The sequence below is a fragment of the Megalobrama amblycephala genome, linkage group LG8 (genome assembly GCF_018812025.1).
Source record: "Megalobrama amblycephala isolate DHTTF-2021 linkage group LG8, ASM1881202v1, whole genome shotgun sequence".
Lineage (NCBI taxonomy): Eukaryota > Metazoa > Chordata > Actinopteri > Cypriniformes > Xenocyprididae > Megalobrama > Megalobrama amblycephala.
Window position 1 is genome coordinate 24,069,507 of NC_063051.1, and position 22,194 is coordinate 24,091,700.

At 36.5% G+C, this 22,194-nt stretch overlaps 1 protein-coding gene across 5 annotated transcripts in view; it reads left to right on the forward strand.

The window, feature by feature from the left end:
* The window catches only part of pbx1b (pre-B-cell leukemia homeobox 1b), a 103,816-nt gene extending 90,393 nt beyond the window's left edge, over positions 1 to 13,423 (forward strand). For 4 of the 5 annotated variants that reach the window (XM_048200153.1, XM_048200152.1, XM_048200151.1 and 1 more), the window contains 4 exons: positions 1,378 to 1,537; positions 3,262 to 3,374; positions 5,489 to 5,578; positions 11,500 to 13,423. In XM_048200153.1, the coding sequence (XP_048056110.1) occupies positions 1,378 to 1,537; positions 3,262 to 3,374; positions 5,489 to 5,578; positions 11,500 to 11,592 (456 nt within the window). In that variant the 3' untranslated portion in view covers positions 11,593 to 13,423. The remainder of the gene's footprint in view (positions 1 to 1,377; positions 1,538 to 3,261; positions 3,375 to 5,488; positions 5,579 to 11,499) is intronic. The other variant, XM_048200155.1, reaches the window with a different exon arrangement.
* The last annotated feature ends 8,771 nt before the right edge of the window (positions 13,424 to 22,194 follow it).

The following is a 22,194-nucleotide window of genomic DNA, read 5'->3' on the forward strand; positions in this document are numbered from 1 at the left end:
ATGCATTACTTTTAAAAGTAACTTTCCCCAACACTGTTTCCCAACACAATTTCAAAGAATACCTTAGTATTACTATTGCTCATTTTCCAATGATGTCCAAAAATGTCATTTAGGCAGGAAGCTCACTAGATGTTGAGACACAGCCGATGTTTGTTTCTACCTGTTTGGCATGTGAAATATATCAGTAATACTCACGTGAGTTCAACCTCGTGCAACTCGAAAACAAAATCATTTGCAGCATGGCACCACATGCCTCTTAGCATTTTTCATCTGCTGCGCTAAATGCATAATGCATTCTAAACTATTTAATAAATTTAGCTGAAATGATTGTATGATGCATTTAGGCCTGGTTTTCAGTCAGGCTCGCGGGGATGAGTGATGACCGCCGTGCCGTTTGTAATATAGAAACACCTTTAGCCTCTCGCGGGAACGGGAAGCTTAGCCGCAGGATTGATTAGCTTTTCATCGTAATGGTGTTTATCATTAGCACAGAGCCTCATCCGCTGGTGTATTAGCAGTAATGGGCGTTAGTGTGTGTGTTGAGTGATTGCTGTCAGTGTGTGCTGTGATCATTGCTGCCAGCACACACTGACATACTGAGATTGGTATAAGTGATCGTTTTATTCTAATGTTAGTGTGTGTGTGTTCTTGTATACGTGGTTTATGAGGACACAAATGTGTATAATAACATGGGTATTACAAAGTATTAACACTTCCTATGTCCTCGTAAACCAAATAGCTTAAAAAACATACTAAACTGTTTTTTTGAAATTCAAAAAATGCAGACAGTTTTCTGTGATGGGTAGGGGTAGTGTAGGGGGATAGAATATACAGTTTGTACAGTATAAAAACCTTTACGTCTATGGAGAGTCCCATTTGGTTTCAACTGGTCATATGCTCAGATCAAAACATGCTATTGTAATAAAATCAACATGGAATATGTTTTAGCAATAGTGTAAACTTTTCCTATTTTTTTTTTTTTTTTTTAGCAAAGAATGTACATTAAGTGTGTAATTGGTGCTTTTTCTGTGCATTTTATTGTTCTAGTGTTGCATGATGATAATGACGTAGTTTTGTGTCACCTAATAAATAGAAGTTTGATTGCAATAGCACATAAAATGCATATAAACACAGTCAACATTTACAGTTATCAGTATCTATTTGCTTCCACCATCATTAATTCATTGACACGTCTCCAACTTGGAAAGAAAATGTCACATGCTATGTGTAACATTTGTCATGATTGTAATGTGTGACTGCCATGTGTTCCATCGAAGAACCTGTTTATTTTTAATAGTCCATCGTGATATGAATCCATGGGGTTCAAGAAGGCACTGTACTGGAAAACACATGTCTTGATGATGTTTTTGTGGGCAGGTGTCCAACTGGTTCGGAAACAAACGAATCCGATATAAGAAGAACATTGGAAAATTCCAGGAAGAAGCCAACATGTACGCCGCGAGAACGGCTGTGAACGCCGCGAGTGTGTCCGCACATGGCAGCCAGGCCAATTCCCCGTCCACTCCAAACTCAGCAGGTGAGACAATAAACTCTACACTGATTCCCATGATACCTGATGAGGTGCAGGACTTTACCTTATATAGCGATAAAGCTGATTTCTGTGTTGTGGGAAATGCCTTTTGTTGCTGTATATGAAACACAAGAAGATTTTACAGTATGTCAAGATATAGCACATTCAAATATTTGATGTTTTCACATGAAACAGGATGAGTGCTCTGTGGATCACAACATGTCCTGCTCCTGTCTCATTAGTTCTCTTTGTGTAAATCGAAGGACTTGTCTAGTTAAAACGAACAGCTTTGTGCTCCGTTAAAGCCATGAGAATATAAGACTATAAACTTAAGTGAGAGTCAATTCTAAACAAATGAAAAAAAGATTGTGAGGGAGAGACTACAGTCTGTTCAGAATGTCATAGTGAGGGGCGTCAATCCTTCAGCTGGCAAATTAATAAAAATACACTGTTGTTCAAAAGTTTGGGGCCGGTAAGATTTTTTTACTGTTTTTGAAAGAAGTCTCTTCCAGGGCTGCATTTATGTGATCAAAAATACAGAAATAAAAACATAATATTGTGAAATATTATTACAATTCAAAATAACTGTTTTCTATGTGAATATATTGTAAAATGTAATTTATTCCTGTGATCAAAGCTGAATTTTCAGCATCATTACTCCAGTCTTCAGTGTCACATGATCCTTCAGAAATCATTCTAATATGCTGATTTGCTGCTCAAGAAACATTTCTGATTATTATCAATGTTGAAAAAAGTTGTGCTGCATCATAATTTTGTGGAAACTTAATAAATTTTCCGATTCTTTGATGAATAGAAAGTATAAAAAACAGCATTTGCTTCAAATATTGTTTGTGACAATATAAAAGTCTGTCACTTTTTGATCAAATTAATGTGCTGCATTAATTTTATTGTATTAATTTCAAATAAATTAACAAATTAATGTCAAATAAATTAACAAATTAATGTCAAATAAAAAAAAAATCTTACCGACCCCAAACTTTTGAATTGGACACACACACACACACACACACACACACACACACACACAAAATGCAATTATCTAAAAAGATGGATTGTGAAAGTTAAACATTTTTTCTCATTGAAAAATTTGTTTCACAAAAAAAGTGAAAACAGTAGATTATAGAAATAAAATGAGATGCAATTGAAAGATGTAAAGATGAATATTAAAGGAATAGTTCACCCAAAAATGTTTGGAATCTTCCCAAAAATGGAAGAATGTTTGTAACCAAGCAGATCTCGCCCCTGATTGACTACCATAGCAGGAAAAAAATCCATTTGGGGGACGAGATCTGCTTGGTTACAAACATTTTTTTTTAAATATCTTCCTTTGTGTACAGCAGAACAAAGAAATGTATACAGATTTGGAACAACTTGGGGGGGAGTAAATGATGACAGAATGTTCATTTTTGGGTGAACTGCTCTCACTAGGTCAGTTTTGGACCATGTAGCCTAGCTGAAAAGAAGTTCAGTTATTATTATAAATGATTATTATAAATAATCTGAGCTATTATCTGTGGCATCAAGCTTTCTTTTGCTGCTTGCTGAATCTCTCCTGCTTAGCAACGTCTTCTTTACGGGCTGCTTTATGATCTTATGCTCTGAAAAGCTTATCTAACTATAACTCTGCACTTCCACTCTCTTGAATTTTTCAAACTCATTTTCTCTCGCTTATTCTGTCTCTTTCTCTGTCATGTTTGTGCACCTCTCAGGTTCTGCTGGCTCTTTTAACATGTCAAACTCTGGCGATTTGTTTATGAGTGTTCAGTCTCTGAACGGGGACTCGTACCAGGGCTCTCAGGTGGGAGCCAATGTGCAGTCACAGGTATAGTGCCAATAAATCACCACAGAAACCTCCGAGCAGGAACACACAAACTGCAGCGCATGTCATGGGGTTGTAGCAACATGATAAAAGTTTCTAGTGTGTGTGTGTGTGTGTGTGTGTGTGTGTGTTTTAATTCAAATTTTAATGTTGAAAAAGAAACCTTGTGAACTGCCTCTCTGTCTGCTGCCTACATAGGAAGCTGACTGAATTTCAACACTTTACATAGACAGCAACTCAAATAATGACTTCTGTTTGACATTAGCATGCTGCTAACGACAAGGTTAAGCATAAAATATGTATGGTACACACAAATATTGTGCAAAATATAAAAGTTTGATCATTATATATTAACATTTCTAACTTTTCAGTATTGCATTAAATATACACTACTGTTCAAAAGTTTGAGGTCAGTAAGATTTTACATTTGGAAAGAAATGAATACTTTTATTCAGGGATACATTGATACATTAGACTGATCAAATCACATTTTTAATGTTTGATGATAGCAGCACAACTGTTTCCAACATTGATAATAATCAGAAATGTTTCTTGAGCAGCAAATCAGCATATTAGAATGATTTCTGAAGGATCATGTGACACTGAAGACTGGCGTAATGATGCTGAAAATTCAACTTTGTTCACAGGAATAAATTACATTTTACAGTACATTCACATAGAAAACATTTATTTTAAATTGTATTATTTCACTGTTTTTACTGTATCTTTGATCAAATAAATGCAGCCATGGTGAGCAGAAGAGACTTTTTAAACTTTTGACCAGTAGTGTAAGTACACTGCCGATCAAAAGTTTGGGATCGGTACGATTTTTAATGTCTTTAAAAGAAGTTTCGTCTGCTCACCAAGATTGCATTTATTTAATTAAAAATACAGTAAAATCAGTAATATTGTGAAATATTATTACAATTTAAAATAACTGTTTTCTATTTGAAAATATTTGAAAATGTAATTTATTCCTGTGATCAAAGCTGAATTTTCAGCATCATTACTCCAGTCTTCAGTGTCACATGATCCTTTAGAAATCATTCTAATATGATGATTTGCTCAAGAAACATTTATTGTGTTCAGATGTACAAAATATTTGTGTACAATATTTTTGTTTCAGGATTCTTTGATGAATATAAAGTTCAAAAGAACAGCATTTATTTGAAATATAATCTTTTGTTACATTTTAAATGTCTTTACCATCACTTTTGATCGATTTAATGCATCTTTGCTGAAAAAAAAATATTAATTTCTTTAAATTCTTCTCAAAAAAATAAAAATAAAAATTCTTACTGACCCCAGACTTTTGAACGGTATAATGTTACAAAAGCTTTGTATTTTAGATAAATGTTGTTCTTTTGAACTTTCTATTCATCAAGGAATCCTGAAAAAAAGTATACAACTGTTTTTAACATTGATAATAATAATAAATGTTTCTTGAGCAGCAAATCATCATATTAGAATGATTTCTGAAGGATCATGTGACACTGAAGACTGTAGAAATGATGCTGAAAATTCAGCTTTTCCAACACAGAAATAAATTACATTTTATATTATATTCCAATAGAAAACAGTTATTTTAAATTGTAAAAATATTTCACAATATTACTGTTTTTACTGTATTTTTACTTAAATAAATGCAATCTTGGTGAGCAGACAAAACTTCTTTTAAAAATATAAAAATCTTACCGATCCCAAACTTTTGAACGGTAGTGTATATTTTTAATCAACATTTCTGGATTTTTTTTGATGCAGTGCATTCTGGGGTTGCATTCTACCGCAGTGCTCCTGTAGAATTTGGCCAAAATGAGGTATCTTATAAGGCAGCATATGGAATACACATCTTAAAATCCTGTCTAGGACTAGGTAGGCAGCTCACTAGGTTTCAGAACAGGCTTTGTAATGCGTTTTATTGTTTGCATGTCATCGCGTATTTGTACGTCTGTGTTTCATCATGTTTTCTTTGTCTTTTATTGTTGTTTGCTTTCTTTGACCTTGCTTTCTTCTTTGTCGTGTCGTCTGACTTTGCTTTGTTTGCGTGCGCCGCTTCGTCTGACCTTGCGCTCGCGTTTTTGTGCGCTCTGACCTTGCCGTGTTGTTTTGCGTTTCAGGTGGATACCCTTCGCCATGTTATCAGCCAGACAGGAGGATACAGTGACGGCCTCGCAGCAAACCAGATGTACAGTCCGCAGGGCATCAATGTAAGGCGAGAAAAAACACTTCTTTTTTTCCCTCTTCCTCTTGTTTTGCCCTCTACCAATTATTTCAAAGCCATAGGGCTCAGAATGCCACTTAGTGGGACTTGTCTGGGAATCGTGGTCACTTAGTTGATTGCCTGTGTGTTGCGAACGCCACGGGCGGCGCGCTGCCCAGCGAGACGTGGACATGAGACCGGCCCGGCGTCTGTCTGAGCCCATCACATCCAATCAGATCGGCCCCGGCACCTGCAGCCAAGCGCCCTGCTGACGGGAATGGGGGCGAACAGGTGACACCGGCTGCAAATATATGAGTCCTCGCCGTGCCCCAAAGTCACCTGACCCTGATTATCCCCCAAAGGGCGGCAAAGAAAAACACTCTGCGGACAATCTCGCAGCCAAACGCTAAAAATAAAGGCGCTCGCCCATGGTAAAACACTCGTAGGAGGACATCCTGTGTGTTTGTTGCTTGCGTTCGGGAAGTGGGGGAACGGGAGGGGGGCTGCTGGCAACTTGGCGCGACGAGAAAATTCACAGCGACAAGCCGTGTGGTAAAGGGGAAAATCAATACGACAGACACACGGGGAGCGGAGTGTGGACTTGGGACAGCAATCCAAGCACATTGCTCAGATCAGGTTCCTGCCGAGCTAATGGGCTTGACAGCGAGCCGAGTACGAGAGAGAGAGAGAGAGAGAGAGGAGGGGGAGGCCGGTCAGCGTCTACGTCCCGCTTCCGTTCTGCTGCGCTTCGCTGGCCGTATGTTAATGAGATCAAATGCGTTCGGGGGGAAAAGCACGGATGTATGCAAATCCCGCTTTTTTTCTGGATCTGTGTGGAGATCTGCGGGATCAGAGAATTGTGGGCTTGACTTTGATGTACAGACAGACATAGAAAACGTCGCTCAATTCACATCAAGCACTTTTAAAAAGCATTTAATACAGGACAGTCATTTAGGTACAAGTTGCACGATACAAAGCAGTACGATAAATTCATTTTTAATTAAGCATAAAATTTAGTTCGGTAATGTCAGGAAATATAATAAAATCAAATTTTGGGAGTCAGCAAGATTTGTTTTATTCAGCAAGAAATTATAAAATGACATTTTATTATTACAAAAGACTTCTATTTCAAATAAATGCTGTTTTTTGAACTTTCTATTCATCAAAAAACCTGAAAAAATAAATGTTTCACAGTTTCCACAAAAATATGAAGCAGCACAACTGTTTCCAACATTGATAATAATCAGAAATGTTTCTAATCAAATCAGCATATTAGAATGATTTCTGAAGGATCATGTGACACTGAAGACTGGAGTAATGATGCTGAAAATTCAACTTTGTTCACAGGAATAAATTTCATTTTACTATATATTCATATAGAAATCACTTATTTTAATTTGTAATAATATTTCACAATATTAGTGTTTTTACTGTATTTTTGACCAAATAAATATAGTCTTGGTTGGCAAAAGAGACTTCTTTCAAAAACATTAAAAATCTTACAGACCCCAAACTTTTGAATGGTAGTTTATAATATTATATAATATAGAAAGGTAATTAATTAAATCTTAAAATGATTTACATTGTTAATGAAAATGTTTCTTTTTATGTCCATATCTAAAATATTCTAACCATTAAATATTGCTTGTGTGAGTGCAGTCTCTATAAAATTATTTTATACTACTTTTATCCACATTAATCTTTATCCATAGAAATTCATGTTAACACTACAATAAGGTTCATTAATAAACATTAGTTAAAGGGTTAGTTCACCCAAAAATGAAAATAATGTAATTTATTACTCACCCTCATGCCATTCCACACCCATAAGACCTTCGTTAACCTTCGGAACACAAATTAAGATATTTTTGTTGAAACCCGATGGCTCCGTGAGGCCTCCATAGCCAGCAATGACATTTCCTCTCTCAAGATCCATAAATGTTTCATCTTAAATGTAATCGGCCATCACTATATAAGTCGTTATTTTGTTTTTTTTGGCGCACCAAAAATATTCTCGCCACTTTATAATATTAATATTGAACCACTGTAGACACATGAACTGATTTTTAGTACATTTATGGATCTTGACAGAGGAAGTGTCATTGCTGGCTATGGAGGCCTCACTGAGCCATTGGATTTCAATGAAAATATCTTAATTTGTGTTCCGAAGATTAACGAAGGTCTTATGGGTGTGGAACGACATGAGGGTGAGTAATAAATGACATTATTTTCATTTTTTGGGTGAACTAACCCTTTAACTACTTTAGTTAACATGAATGAACAATACTTCTACCGCATCTAAATTAATGGTAATTTCAACATTTACTAATACATTATTAAAATTAAAAGTTGTATTTGTTAACATTAGTTAATGCACTGTGAACTAACATGAACAAACTATGAACGACTGTGTTTTTAACTAACATTACCAAAGATTAATAAATACATATATCGGCTCATTTAAGACTTTGAATGCGGTTCAGTCGAATCTTGTTTTATATGTACAGCTGCCCCAAAAGTATTTGCACACTTAAGTGACATTTATAAATGTCTGAATGTCATTGTATTAGATAAGTTCACCACATGAACTATGAACATTTTCCACTAGCATTTCACAACCACAAAGAGGCACAATACTTTGTGCGCATGTGTCTTTCTTTGCAATTAATGACACTTTCTTTGATATTTTATTATCCAACACAATGACACGCATTCATTTTTATTGTGACTGAAGTGTTCATTAAATTACACCATACATTAAATTGACTTTATTTAAATGTATTACAGAAAGCATTAGTGGCACACAAATGGCAGAGATGACATTTGATATTGTGCATTCATCTGACTCTTGACATCAGCAGCAGCATATATAAGAATTTTCTTCTTCTTTTATTGAGTTTGATTGAAGAACAGACCAGCGTTTCCAGCCTTTTCTGATGCCATGAAATTCAATGTTAATATCTAAAGCGCTCATAGCGTTGCTGTCTGTGAGATTAGTGATGGCTTCTGCTGCATTTGTGTTTTTCTTCCACATTTCTCTCTCAGTGTCTTTCCACTGATCCTTGTTTCTTTTCTCTCATTGCCTCACAGTATTTTTGTGTGTGTCAGTACAAATGACAACCGTCACACACACACACAGAGCTCTTACAGGCCGATTCCTGTTTTCTGAGGACCATTTCAGAACGACAGAAAACTGTGCTGTCAACAAAAATTACTTATAGCATTGTAGTTGACCAATGCTATCTCACAACCAATTTGTACGTATTTTACGAGGTGGCTAATTCGTACGAATTTGTACTAGCTCACTCGTACGAATTCATGCGATTTGTCTAAACCCCAGTGACGGGTAGGTTTAGGGGTGGGGTTAGGGGTAGGTAATTCGTACAAGTGAGGTCGTATGAATTTGTACGAATTAGCCACCTCGTAAAATATGTACGAATTGCCGTGAGATCGGGTTGAGTTGACAAAGGTTTTTTTTTTGGGACTTTGTAAACACTAACAAAGAAATATTATAAAAGATTGTTTTATGTTTTTAAGAAGAATTTTATACTGACCAAGGTTGTGTTTATTTAAAAATAGAGTAAAACTATGAAATATTACAATTTAAAATAACTGTTTAAAATTTATAAAAACTGTTAAAAAACAATTTAAAATTTTCTGTTTAATTTTATTGAAATATATAATAAATTCCTGTGCTCAAAGATGAATTTTCAGCATCATTACTCCAGTCTTCAGTGTCACATGATCCTTCAAAAATCATTCTAATATGCTGATTTGCTGCTCAAAAAACATTTCTGATTATTATCAATTTTGGAAACAGTTGTGCTGCTTCATATGTTTTGTGAAAACTGTGACTTTTTTCAGGATTCTTTGATTAATAGAAAGACAACAGCATTTATTTGAAATCTTTTGTAAAATTATAAATGTCTTTACTGTCTTTACTTTTGATCAATTTAATGCATCCTTGTTGAATAAAAGTATTAAAGGTGCCCTAGATTCAAAAATTGAATTTACCTTGGCATAGTTAAATAACAAGAGTTCAGTACATGGAAAAGACATACAGTGACTCTCAAACTCCATTGTTTCCTCCTTCTTATATAAATCTCATTTGTTTAAACGACCTCCGAAGAACAGGCAAATCTCAACATAACACCGACTGTTACGTAACAGTATGGGTGTCCAATATTTGCATAATGCCAGCCCATGATGTTCCCAACATTATAATAGGCATTAGACAAGGGCAGCCAGTTAACGTCTGGAGCTGCACACAGCCGAATCATCAGACTAGATAAGCAAGAACAACAGCGAAAAATGGCAGATGGAGCAATAATAACTGACATAATCCATGATAGCATGATATTTTTACTGATATTTGTAAATTGTCTTTCTAAAAGTTTTGTTAGCATGTTGCTAATGTACTGTTAAATGAGGTTAAAGTTACCATCGTTTCTTACTGTATTCACGGAGACAAGAGCCGTCGCTATTTTCATTTTTTTAAACACTTGCAGTCTGTATAATTCATAAACACAACTTCATTCTTTATAAATCTCTCCAACAGTGTAGCAATAGCTGTTAGCCATGGAGGACAGCCTCAAATTCACTCAGAATAAAACTTTAACATCCAAATAAATACTTTACTCACATAATTCGAAGCATGCATAAGCATGCATGACGAACATCTTGTAAAGATCCATTTGAGGGTTATATTAGCTGTGTGAACTTTGTAAATGCGCTGTAATATAGTCGACAGCTGGTGTGGCAGGTAGCATGCGATTTAAGGGGGCGGCGCCGAGTGTAAATCAGTGCATTGTTAATGATGCCCCAAAATAGGCAGTTAAAAAAATTAATTTAAAAAAATCTATGGGGTATTTTGAGCTGAAACTTCACAGACACATTCAGGAGACACCTTAGACTTATATTACATCTTGTGAAAGAACGTTCTTGGGCACCTTTAATTTCTTTCAAAAGAAAAAAAAAAAATTGTAATGACCCCAAACTTTGAATGTTGTGTGTATTTGTGTGTGTGTGTATATATATATATATATATATATATATATATATATATATATATATATATATACACACACACACACTACCGGTCAAAAGTTTGGAAACATTACTATTTTGAATGTTTCTGAACGAAGTCTCTTATGCTCATTAAGGCTGCATTTATTTCATAATAAATACAGAAAAAACAATAATATTGTGAAATATTATTACTAATTAAAATTATGGTTTTCTATTTTAATATACTTTAAAATATAATTTATTTCTGTGATGCAAAGCTGAATTTTCAGCATCATTTCTCCAGTCTTCGGTGTCAATCATTCTAATATGCTGATTTATTATCAATATTGGAAACAGTTGTGCTGCTTGATATTATTTTATAACCTGTGATACCTTTTCAGGATTCTTTGATGAATAAAAAGTTTAAAAATATATACTATACTGTTCAAAAGTTTGGGGTCAGTAATTTTTTTCTTTCTTTTTTTTTTTAAAAGAAATTAATACTTTTATTCAGCACAGATGTGTTAAATTGCTAAAAAGTGATAGTAAAGATTTATATTGTTAGAAAAGATTTATATTTTGTATAAATGCTGTTCTTTTTAACCTTTTATTCATCATTGAATCTTGAAAAAAGAATCACAGGTTCCAAAAAAATATAAAAAAGCAACACAACTATTTTCAACAATGATAATAACTGAGTATCAAATCTCCCCAAAATGTTTGAAAATTTAGGCTGTGGCATTTAATTTTTCACTATTTACAACTAAATTGCATTTTTCTGTCCATTTAAATGTTATTCCACCCAAAGTGAAATGGACTGACATGGATGGATTTGACAAAATATTGATTTTGAAGTCATTTTTTCCTGATATTGTGGTTGATGGCTCTCTCATGTTGTGTGTTGGTTGTTCTCTCCGTCAGGCGAATGGTGGCTGGCAGGACCCCACCACCCCCTCCTCCGTCACCTCCCCCACAGAAGGACCCGGAAGCGTTCACTCCGACACCTCCAACTGATCCTCCGCACAGAACGGACTCTCTGCATCACGCCACACGCTCTTCTCTCCAGTGTGTAAATGACTTTTGAGAACACAAACAGTGCATCATCAACCCTCATCTTCACATTAACGTGTTCATGCTACCTCTCAAAACATCCACACATCACTTCAGTACATAAATAGTGTCAGCAAACAGATTAAAACCAAGACCAGGCAGATAGTTCTACACATCAACCCGGTTCAGAACGCCTTCATCGTCACAACAAACATCACGTTATGTTTGAAACATTTTGCAATTTTACCATAGTGCCAAAGTACTTTTATACATCTCTTCTTTAGTGACATTTACACAACAGATTTTACATTATAATAGACTTAGTATGCTTGAAAAAGCAGTTGATTGGGTTCACGCTGCCTCGGAGCTGAAGTCAACTAGATTTCTGTTCATGTAATAACCTTGAATAATCTCCAGAATATTTGGTCGTTTAGATTATGTTTATGTACATAAGGGAAAATCATAATTTCCCTGCTTTAATGAGAAATAAAGGCAATGCAGTTATCAAATCTAGGCACAAGAGCATCATGTTACTTTGCATCTTATAAGATTCACATGCATCACACTTCAGTTTGTCTGATATTCATGTACAGACACACAAATCCCTTTATATATCATCATCATCATCATCATCATCATCATCATCGTCGTTGAAGGATTTTCATCAGCGCACATGAGAATGCAATAAACGGCAATCAGAAGAAGCGAACAAATCCCAAATGTGAAATGGCTTTCTTTTCCAGTTTCGTACCGCGTCAGCCTTCTCTTTGGGCGACTTTGATACCAAAAACCACAGACGTGTCCGTTCTCTACGTTGACATCACTTAAACATTGTTCATGTTGTAAATTGTGTAATATCTTGGGCGCTGGGATGCGTTTCTCACGAATGTCCTGGGGCGTTATACTCGAAACCAAAAATCCAGCTGGAATTCTGTCGCATTTCTTGAGAAGAAAAGGAAAAGCTAACGATGGCACACAAATGCAGAAATCGTTTGGATATATTTTTGATGCCCTCCTGTTGTGAATAGGCGATTCTCGTTTCTTATTTCATATTGGGCTTGTTTACAGGGCGGCCATATATTTTTTTTCTCGCAAGCATAATGTGAATGCGCGCTAGCTTCTATATGTAGATGTGCACCTTTGCTCTTGTTTTGCTCTTTTTTTTATATCAGTCGTCTAAAAATGACAAGGTCTTTACGGATGGATCTGATCTGTGATGAGGGCGTGTCGAGGGTTACTGCTCCTGAAAAGATCAGGGCCACAATCACTGCAAGTAAACTGTTCATCACGTGACTGTTTGGGACTCGAGAATGAGGCCGTGTAGAGGTTTTGGACGGTCATAGTCCTGCATCGCTTTCTTTGGTTTGCCGTCTCATCCCGGCGCAGATCCCACTTTCGAAGCGTTTCCCTTCGCTCACGACGTTTGTATCACTGCCTGCCCAGCAGCACCATATTCAGAAAAGCCTCATGTAATGATGCTTTTAGTTTTTGCATATACAGCGGTTTGTAAAACATCAAATGTTTACTTTGTTGCATGTCTTTTGTTCTTTAAACTCCTGCAGTGTTTTTGAATGTTTCTTCTTTTTTATATCAAGCGCAGAGACATTCTCTTGTCAAGTTTTAACTTTTAAGATCTCTGCATATGTATAAAAGGAATAAAATGGAACAGCAAACTATTGTCTTTTTGATTCCAACTCGTTTTTGTGAAGAAAAACTAACAAGGTGTAGGTTTTTTGGTCTCTTAATTTGTACTGGTAATGCATATTCCGAATAAATAGTTTCTTTTGTTGCCATATGTTTCTCTCTGGTGTCTGATTTCATGTGGACGTTTCATTTGAATTAGTAAAACAACCTGCTTTATTTTAAAGTGTAAAATGTTGTTATGTCCGATCATTGGGTGACTTTGACCTAAGAGAATTTCTGTATTACTGTACATCTCTTTTCTATTGTTTGAATTGGAAATAACATGAAATATTTCCAATAATAACTAACAATGAGAGTATTTACAGTATTTATTCATCTTTGTTATCGTTAGTTAATAAAAATACAACTGTTCATTGTTTGTTCATGCTAGCTTAGGTCCATTAATTAATATTAACAGATACAATGTGTTAGTAAATGTTTTAATTAACATTGACTAAGATTAATGATGTGCTTTAGAAGCATTTCTCATTGTTAGTTCATAATGTGGTTAACTAATGTTAACAAATGAATTTTATTGTAAAGTGTAACCATATTCAGTTTCATGACAATAGAAAAGAGCAATGGCATTAGATGAAACTGGGAATATGGATGATTTTGTGCTGATGCACACAGAATGAGCTTTATTTTTTTCAGGGGATGCAAACATGATCAATTTTTTTAGGTCAGAGTTGAAGCAGATGATGACTGATAGAAATCACAATGTGTCAGACTGGAGATGCAGCAAAGAAATATTCTACATTTTGATCTGGCTTTCTGCATTTTTAAGGGAACACACTGAAGATAATGTTGAAACACTTGCAGAAAAAATGTGAAACGCTTATATTTATGGGTCATTCTCAGGAAACGCTGTCATTTGTGTGCTGTGTGTCTGCAACAGAATAATCAATTGAATATGAATAATTTTAACTCATTATTGTCATTTTAAATGATTTTTTTCTTTTCATTTTGTCAGCCAATTTGCACGACCATTTCATCACTGTTGCAATAAAATTGGTTGCATATTATTAAAAATCAACTTTTGCTTATATTTTGCTTTTATTAAAGTGAAAACATGCTATCAGTATGTTGTGTAGTTTTGTCTTAAAATTATTTATGCTTTTTCTGTGAAAGACAGTGCATAATTTGTTCATGCACATTCTGCTCTCACTCTTACAAGTTCTTTATTGAACCTTGATGCTAGCCTGTCTGTAAGAATCTTCATCACTTTTTATTGCCAATGTGTGAACAGCTTGTAATTACACTTAAAAATGAGACCTCCCTGATAGGTTGTCTATGAAAGCCTGTAGACTGATTTTTATGTGAATGACTCGGGACGTTTTTGCCGGGAAAAAACGTTACGCGCGTTCCAGAGAGCCTTTTTTTCCATTCAATGACATATGAAACAAAAAGTGTCGAAAGAGCTATTCTGTACCGTACTGTCATGCAAAGAAAAGGGATTAATTCAAACTATAGTCTCACATAGTCATATATACAGTGGGTACGGAAAGTATTCAGACCCCCTTAAATTTTTCACTCTTTGTTATATTGCAGCCATTTGCTAAAATCATTTAAGTTCATTATTTTTCCTCATTAATGTATACACAGCACCCCATATTGACAGAAAAACACAGAATTGTAGAACATTTTTGCAGATTTATTAAAAAAGAAAAACTGAAATATCACATGGTCCTAAGTATTCAGACCCTTTGCTGTGACACTCATATATTTAACTCAGGTGCTGTCCATTTCTTCTGATCATCCTTGAGATGGTTCTACACCTTCATTTGAGTCCAGCTGTGTTTGATTATACTGATTGGACTTGATTAGGAAAGCCACACACCTGTCTATATAAGACCTTACAGCTCACAGTGCATGTCAGAGCAAATGAGAATCATGAGGTCAAAGGAACTGCCTGAAGAGCTCAGAGACAGAATTGTGGCAAGGCACAGATCTGGCCAAGGTTACAAAAAAATTTCTGCTGCAGGTTCCTAAGAGCACAGTGGCCTCCATAATCCTTAAATGGAAGACGTTTGGGACGACCAGAACCCTTCCTAGAGCTGGCCGTCCGGCCAAACTGAGCTATCGGGGGAGAAAAGCCTTGGTGAGAGAGGTAAAGAAGAACCCAAAGAACACTGTGGCTGAGCTCCAGAGATGCAGTCGGGAGATGGGAGAAAGTTGTAGAAAGTCAACCATCACTGCAGCCCTCCACCAGTCGGGGCTTTATGGCAGAGTGGCCCGACGGAAGCCTCCACTCAGTGCAAGACACATGAAAGCCCGCATGGAGTTTGCCAAGATGGTGAGAAATAAGATTCTCTGGTCTGATGAGACCAAGATAGAACTTTTTGGCCTTAATTCTAAGCGGTATGTGTGGAGAAAACCAGGCACTGCTCATCACCTGTCCAATACAGTCCCAACAGTGAAGCATGGTGGTGGCAGCATCATGCTGTGGGGGTGTTTTTCAGCTGCAGGGACAGGACGACTGGTTGCAATCAAGGGAAAGATGAATGCGGCCAAGTACAGGGATATCCTGGACGAAAACCTTCTCCAGAGTGCTCAGGACCTCAGACTGGGCTGAAGGTTTACCTTCCAACAAGACAATGACCCTAAGCACACAGCTAAAATAACGAAGGCGTGGCTTCACAACAACTCCGTGACTGTTCTTGAATGGCCCAGCCAGAGCCCTGACTTGACCCAATTGAGCATCTCTGGAGAGACCTAAAAATGGCTGTCCGCCAACGTTTACCATCCAACCTGACAGAACTGGAGAGGATCTGCAAGGAGGAATGGCAGAGGATCCCCAAATCCAGGTGTGAAAAACTTGTTGCATCTTTCCCAAAAAGACTCATGGCTGTATTAGATCAAAAGGGTGCTTCTACTAAATACTGAGCAAAGGGTCTGAATACTTAGGACCATGTGATATTTCAGTTTTTCTTTTTTAATAAATCTGCAAAAATGTCAACAATTCTGTGTTTTTCTGTCAATATGGGGTGCTGTGTGTACATTAATGAGGAAAAAAAAAAAAATATATATATATATAATATATATACATATATATTAGTCTATCTATAATAGGCCTATACTTTCTTTTTTTTGTGTTAACAACTGTTTATTGAATTTTCTTCTGTGAACAGTAGTAAAAAACAAAAAGCAACTGTGCAAATTTAGAGCCCATCCCAACCCATGCCACCCCCTGGTAGACTTAAGGGTAGAGAAGAAAAATAATTAATAATAAAAATAAATAAGTAATATAAGTAAGTATAAGTAATATTAATACATAAAAAACAATAAAATAATATTTACAACGATTTTTGAAAAGATGACACAACAGTAAAAGATGAATGCCATAAATTAACAGTTTTCACATTAGATCCATGTATGCGAGAAGTTGAGAATTCCATCGAGATAATGTCAAATAGGCCTATTATTTCTAATCAAACTATCATAACAGTGTAATCACAGCTGCTGCTATTAGATGCTTTCTTAACTGCTGTTTTCTCACTGTTGTCATTTTTGTTGTGTTTATTGTGTTACTGAGAGGAAAGCACGCAGCACATATTTACCTACATATTCAAAACGTCGCTCTCAGCAGCATGGACGGCCTCTGGATGTTCACAGTATAGTTCCAAAGGTCTTTGCAACTTCTTTTTACTTCTAAGTGAAGAATGTCGTAAGCATACTTTATAGCTAAACAAAAATGAAATAACCATAAAACATGAAAGTATTATGCAATTATTTAAGACATTTCTCATTATATAAAACCTTTTTGGCATAAAGGGCTCTTTAAAATTGAGTCAAGAACCCAAGGGTTTTATATAGAACCAGATTTAACCTTTTCTTCTAAGAGTGAGGCTGTAAGCACATATATATTATGACCAATCATCTGAATACTGGAGGTCATGTGTGGTCCTTGCCATAGTCTGGTACTGTGAAAAAAATGATATACTGAGAGTTCAGCAATAGCCATATAAGATAAAATAATAATCCTGAAATTTTCGGGCACAAATGGCAGCTTTTCCTAAAAATGGGCCTATAGCGGATGCTGTTTTACCATGGTAACATCACTTCTGACTTTCTCTCATGTTAAATGTGCTCTGATATTTACAGCTCGTTCAGTCTATTCTTCCCAGGCTGCACTTCATAAATACATGAGTTCTCAGTGGAAAGCATCTCACTCTATCTGCTGTTTCAGGAGCGTCTCTCTGAAAGGTCAGCAGCCGAGGGACTGAGGTCTGGAAAACAAATTAAGGGAGGAAGATGAATGCAAAGCAAAGTGCTGTGCGTTTATTGATGGCCACCATTTAGAGGATCTCTGTAGTCCATTTTTCACTCGCCGCAAGCGGGACCTGGTTCTGAAATTGAATTCAGAGCAGGAACCTTTGAGTGAAGTCAGAATGCTGGATTGAGCTTCACAAACACCAGCGTAAGGAGAACATCACAATGTGTGTGTGTGTGTGTGTGTGTGTGTGTGTGTGTGTGTGTGTGTGCGTTTTTGTGATTTATGAGGACACAAATTTGTATAATGACATGGGTATTACACTAGTATTGCGACATAAACATGAAATATGAGGACATTTCATGAGTCCTCATATAAACCCGATTCCAAAAAGGTTGGGACACTGTACAAATTGTGAATAAAAAAGGAATGCAATCATTTACAAATCTCATAAACTTATCTATATTCTATTGTGAATAAAATATAACATATCAAATGTTGAAAGTGAGACATTTTGAAATGTCATGCCAAATATTGGCTCATTTTGGACTTCATGAGAGCTACACATTCCAAAAAAGTTGGGACAGGTAGCAATAAGAGGCCGGAAAAGTTAAATGTACATATAAGGAACAGCTGGAGGACCATTTTGCAACTTATTAGGTCAATTGGCAACATGATTGGGTATAAAAAGAGCCTCTCAGAGTGGCAGTGTCTCTCAGAAGTCAAGATGGGCAGAGGATCACCAATAATAGTGGAGCAATATCAGAAAGGAGTTTCTCAGAGAAAAATTGCAAAGAGTTTGAAGTTATCATCATCTACAGTGCATAATATCATCCAAAGATTCAGAGAATCTGGAACAATCTCTGTGCGTAAGGGACAAGGCCAGAAAACCATACTGGATGCCAGTGACCTTCGGGCCCTTAGACGGCACTGCATCACATACAGGAATGCTACTGTAATGGAAATCACAACATGGGCTCAGGAATACTTCCAGAAAACATTGTCGGTGAACACAATCCACCGTGCCATTCGCTGTTGCCAGCTAAAACACTATAGGTCAAAAAAGAAGCTATATCTAAACATGATCCAGAAGTGCAGGTATTTTCTCTGGGCCAAGGCTCATTTAAAATGGACTGTGGCAAAGTGGAAAACTGTTCTGTGGTCAGACGAATCAAAATTTGAAGTTCTTTTTGGAAAACTGGGACTCCATGTCATCCGGACTAAAGAGGACAAGGACAACCCAAGTTGTTATCAGCGCTCAGTTCAGAAGCCTGCATCTCTGATGGTATGGGGTTGCATGAGTGCGTGTGGCATGGGCAGCTTACACATCTGGAAAGGCACCATCAATGCTGAAAGGTATATCCAAGTTCTAGAACAACATATGCTCCCATCCAGATGCCGTCTCTTTCAGGGAAGACCTTGCATTTTCCAAAATGACAATGCCAGACCACATACTGCATCAATTACAACATCATGGCTGCGTAGAAGAAGGATCCGGGTACTGAAATGGCCAGCCTGCAGTCCAGATCTTTCACCCATAGAAAACATTTGGCGCATCATAAAGAGACAAAGAAGACCTAAGACAGTTGAGCAACTAGAAGCCTGTATTAGACAAGAATGGGACAACATTCCTATTCCTAAACTTGAGCAATTTGTCTCCTCAGTCCCCAGACGTTTGCAGACTGTTATAAAAAGAAGAGGGGATGCCACACAGTGGTAAACATGGCCTTGTCCCAACTTTTTTGAGATGTGTTGATGCCATGAAATTTAAAATCAACTTATTTTTCCCTTAAAATGATACATTTTCTCAGTTTAAACATTTGATATGTCATCTATGTTGTATTCTGAATAAAATATTGAAATTTGAAACTTCCACATCATTGCATTCTGTTTTTATTCACAATTTGTACAGTGTCCCAACTTTTTTGGAATTGGGTTTGTATATATATATATATATATATATACATACACACACACACACACACACACACACACATTTACTCTATTTATTAATGTTTTTCCTTCACATTTGTGCAGTTTTTGGAAGATTTATGATATCTTTTAAATTTATATAAATAAATATTTATTAAATAGGTTTTTATACAAAAACAGCTTTTTATGTAAATTTCACTTCATAAAAGACCCACATTTCTAACTTTCATTCACGGGGATAACATGGATAATTTGACATGGTTTACTGTGAGATTTTTGCCCATGTTTTGAAAAATGCAGTTTTAAAAATAAATAAATATCACTTTAACCAATAGATGGCTTGAGAGCTCCACTATTTGCTATTTGACTAAATAAAATATATCTTTTCACAAGTTTTTTTTTTCAGTTCATATCTACATATTATGAAATCACAATGTTGCCAAAGTTTAGAATTTTTGTACTGAAAATAAATGTTACATGATTAGAATCAAACCTGAACAAGTTGTTACAAAGATAAGTTGGAGTCTTTAGAGTTTCATTTATTTAAATCATCTGTTTTTCATATAATTCTACAAATTTAATCTACACTTTAGTTAATAACAGAACAAAACAGTTAACAGAACAAAAATGAACAGAAATGAACACTCATATTGAGTACAAATACACGACATGAACATCAAAATGCAATGAACTGAACAGCAATAACAAATGAGCAAATAAAGCACATGGATTCTCTCTCTCTCTCTCTCTCTGTGTGTGACATATTTAGATATATAATATTATAATTATAATAAATTATAATACTCATGATTATAATTGTAAGGAAAATAATGCTTTAAAACACATGATCAGCATTCCATTTCATGTGTTATATTAAATGTTACCTTATGATACAACACATCACACAACATAACATGGTTGAATAAAGTGCAGGAACAAAAATTCTGCACAGATTTTAAGACCCATAAACTGTACAGGCACTATAAGACAATAACATCGAGAGTCTGGAGTTCACGGAATTCACTTACTTTTTTATTTAAATACGCATTTTTTTTTTTCTTAAAAGTTTTCAAATGGCATCCTCCGCTAAATCCATCTGCCGAAAATGAAGCAGCGTTTCTTAAACAGAACGAGGCATTTGTGCTTTTATGATGCTGTAAAAACGTGTTTTCGCGTTCTGCATAATGCATTGTACCATATCAGTATCAATGCCAGTACAATACACACACATCCGCCCCTGTGTGTGTGATCATCATCTGTGAGCCGCAGGGGTGGATGCGAACATCTATCAGGTCTACAGGGCAGGAATTAAAACCGGAGCCGATAGCGCGCGTCTTTGTTCCCGTGCAGGGATTACGGAGCAGACCAGAGGGAGGATGAGCCACGTCTTATCTCCTCTCGCCCCTATCGAGCAAAGACATTTGAAGTGTTCTGCACGAGGGCTTTATAATATTGACATGCAGGATGAGGGTCATGAATTGTGCATAGCTGCAAGGATTTCAGCTCCATCATAGGTTCCTCCCTGGTGACTCGGGTTGTCATAGAGCTGTTAAGAGGATAGAGATCAGGTTAGATGTTGCTGTTGATTTTCTGCTTAATTCAGGAGGACGTACAGTGCGTAACAGGGCGGACGGATTCGTTAAGTGTCCCGTTTGCATCCGTCAGGCGCGCCACCCACAGGGAGATAAACATATTCCTCTGATCTGCCTCAGACACCAACTTTTCCCAAAAAAAAAAAAAAAAAGACCCGTTCAGTTCCATTTGGGGAAGATTCGCGCAGCTCGTCGTGTGTCACTCACGCGTTTCATGTGGATCAAACCGCGGAACGCCTCGAAAATCGCGGAAACGGTGCCAGCGCTTACGAGATGAACTTTTGCGATGTGGGTGTTGGAAGTTAAACAGCGCAGCTTTGTGAGATGCGCCTAAAGCGTCTCGTGTTAATGAATCAGACATGCGTTCTCGCATTGTGCGCGAGCATCTTTGAAAAGAACGCCTCGAGACAAACAGGAAACTTATCTCTTTGAAACACGAATTCAAAACGAAGCGCGAAAGTGAAGGGAGTGTGGGATGCGTTGCGTTGATGCGGATAAAATCTAAATACCCTTGAAAGACGATGGCAGATTGTCAGAGTCCTGGGAGAAGCTCATCCAGACCTGTGTTTATTCTGTCTTTCTTGTCAAACAATTATCACTGTTTTGAAGGATTAAAAGTGCGTTTGGCAGAACAAAAAGGCTGTTTGATTTGCAGTTTTACCGTTTTCCGACACATTCTGCTGGTTTGTTGGGTCAGGTTAAGTTGATTTGTTTGATAAGTTATTTAAGTGTGTGTACTCAGGGTTAGATGGGTAAAGCTTTGTTGTTATTTCTGTCTCAGCTCAGAACTCGTGAGCCACATTTCTCTGAATTTTCAGAATAACTCATGTCTGAGGCTCAGATGAGACTGAAGGCGGGAGGCCGCTGTCATGTTGAGTTCCTCTGCTGACCAAAACATCACCCTGCCTGCTGAACGCTGGGAAATGCCCTGCAATATGACAACAAGACATGCGCTCGGAAATCGGTGTACTTCATTTTTAAATCGTATAGATGATAGAATTCATCCATGACAACGAGAACAATAAACACAGGAATGAACAACAAATTCACTTTTTTGTGTGACAAATTTAAAAATGTTACATTCTTTGTAGTGTTCGCATATGCAAAATTGCCTTAGGTGCTGTTGCCATATGGTTGCTAGGGGGA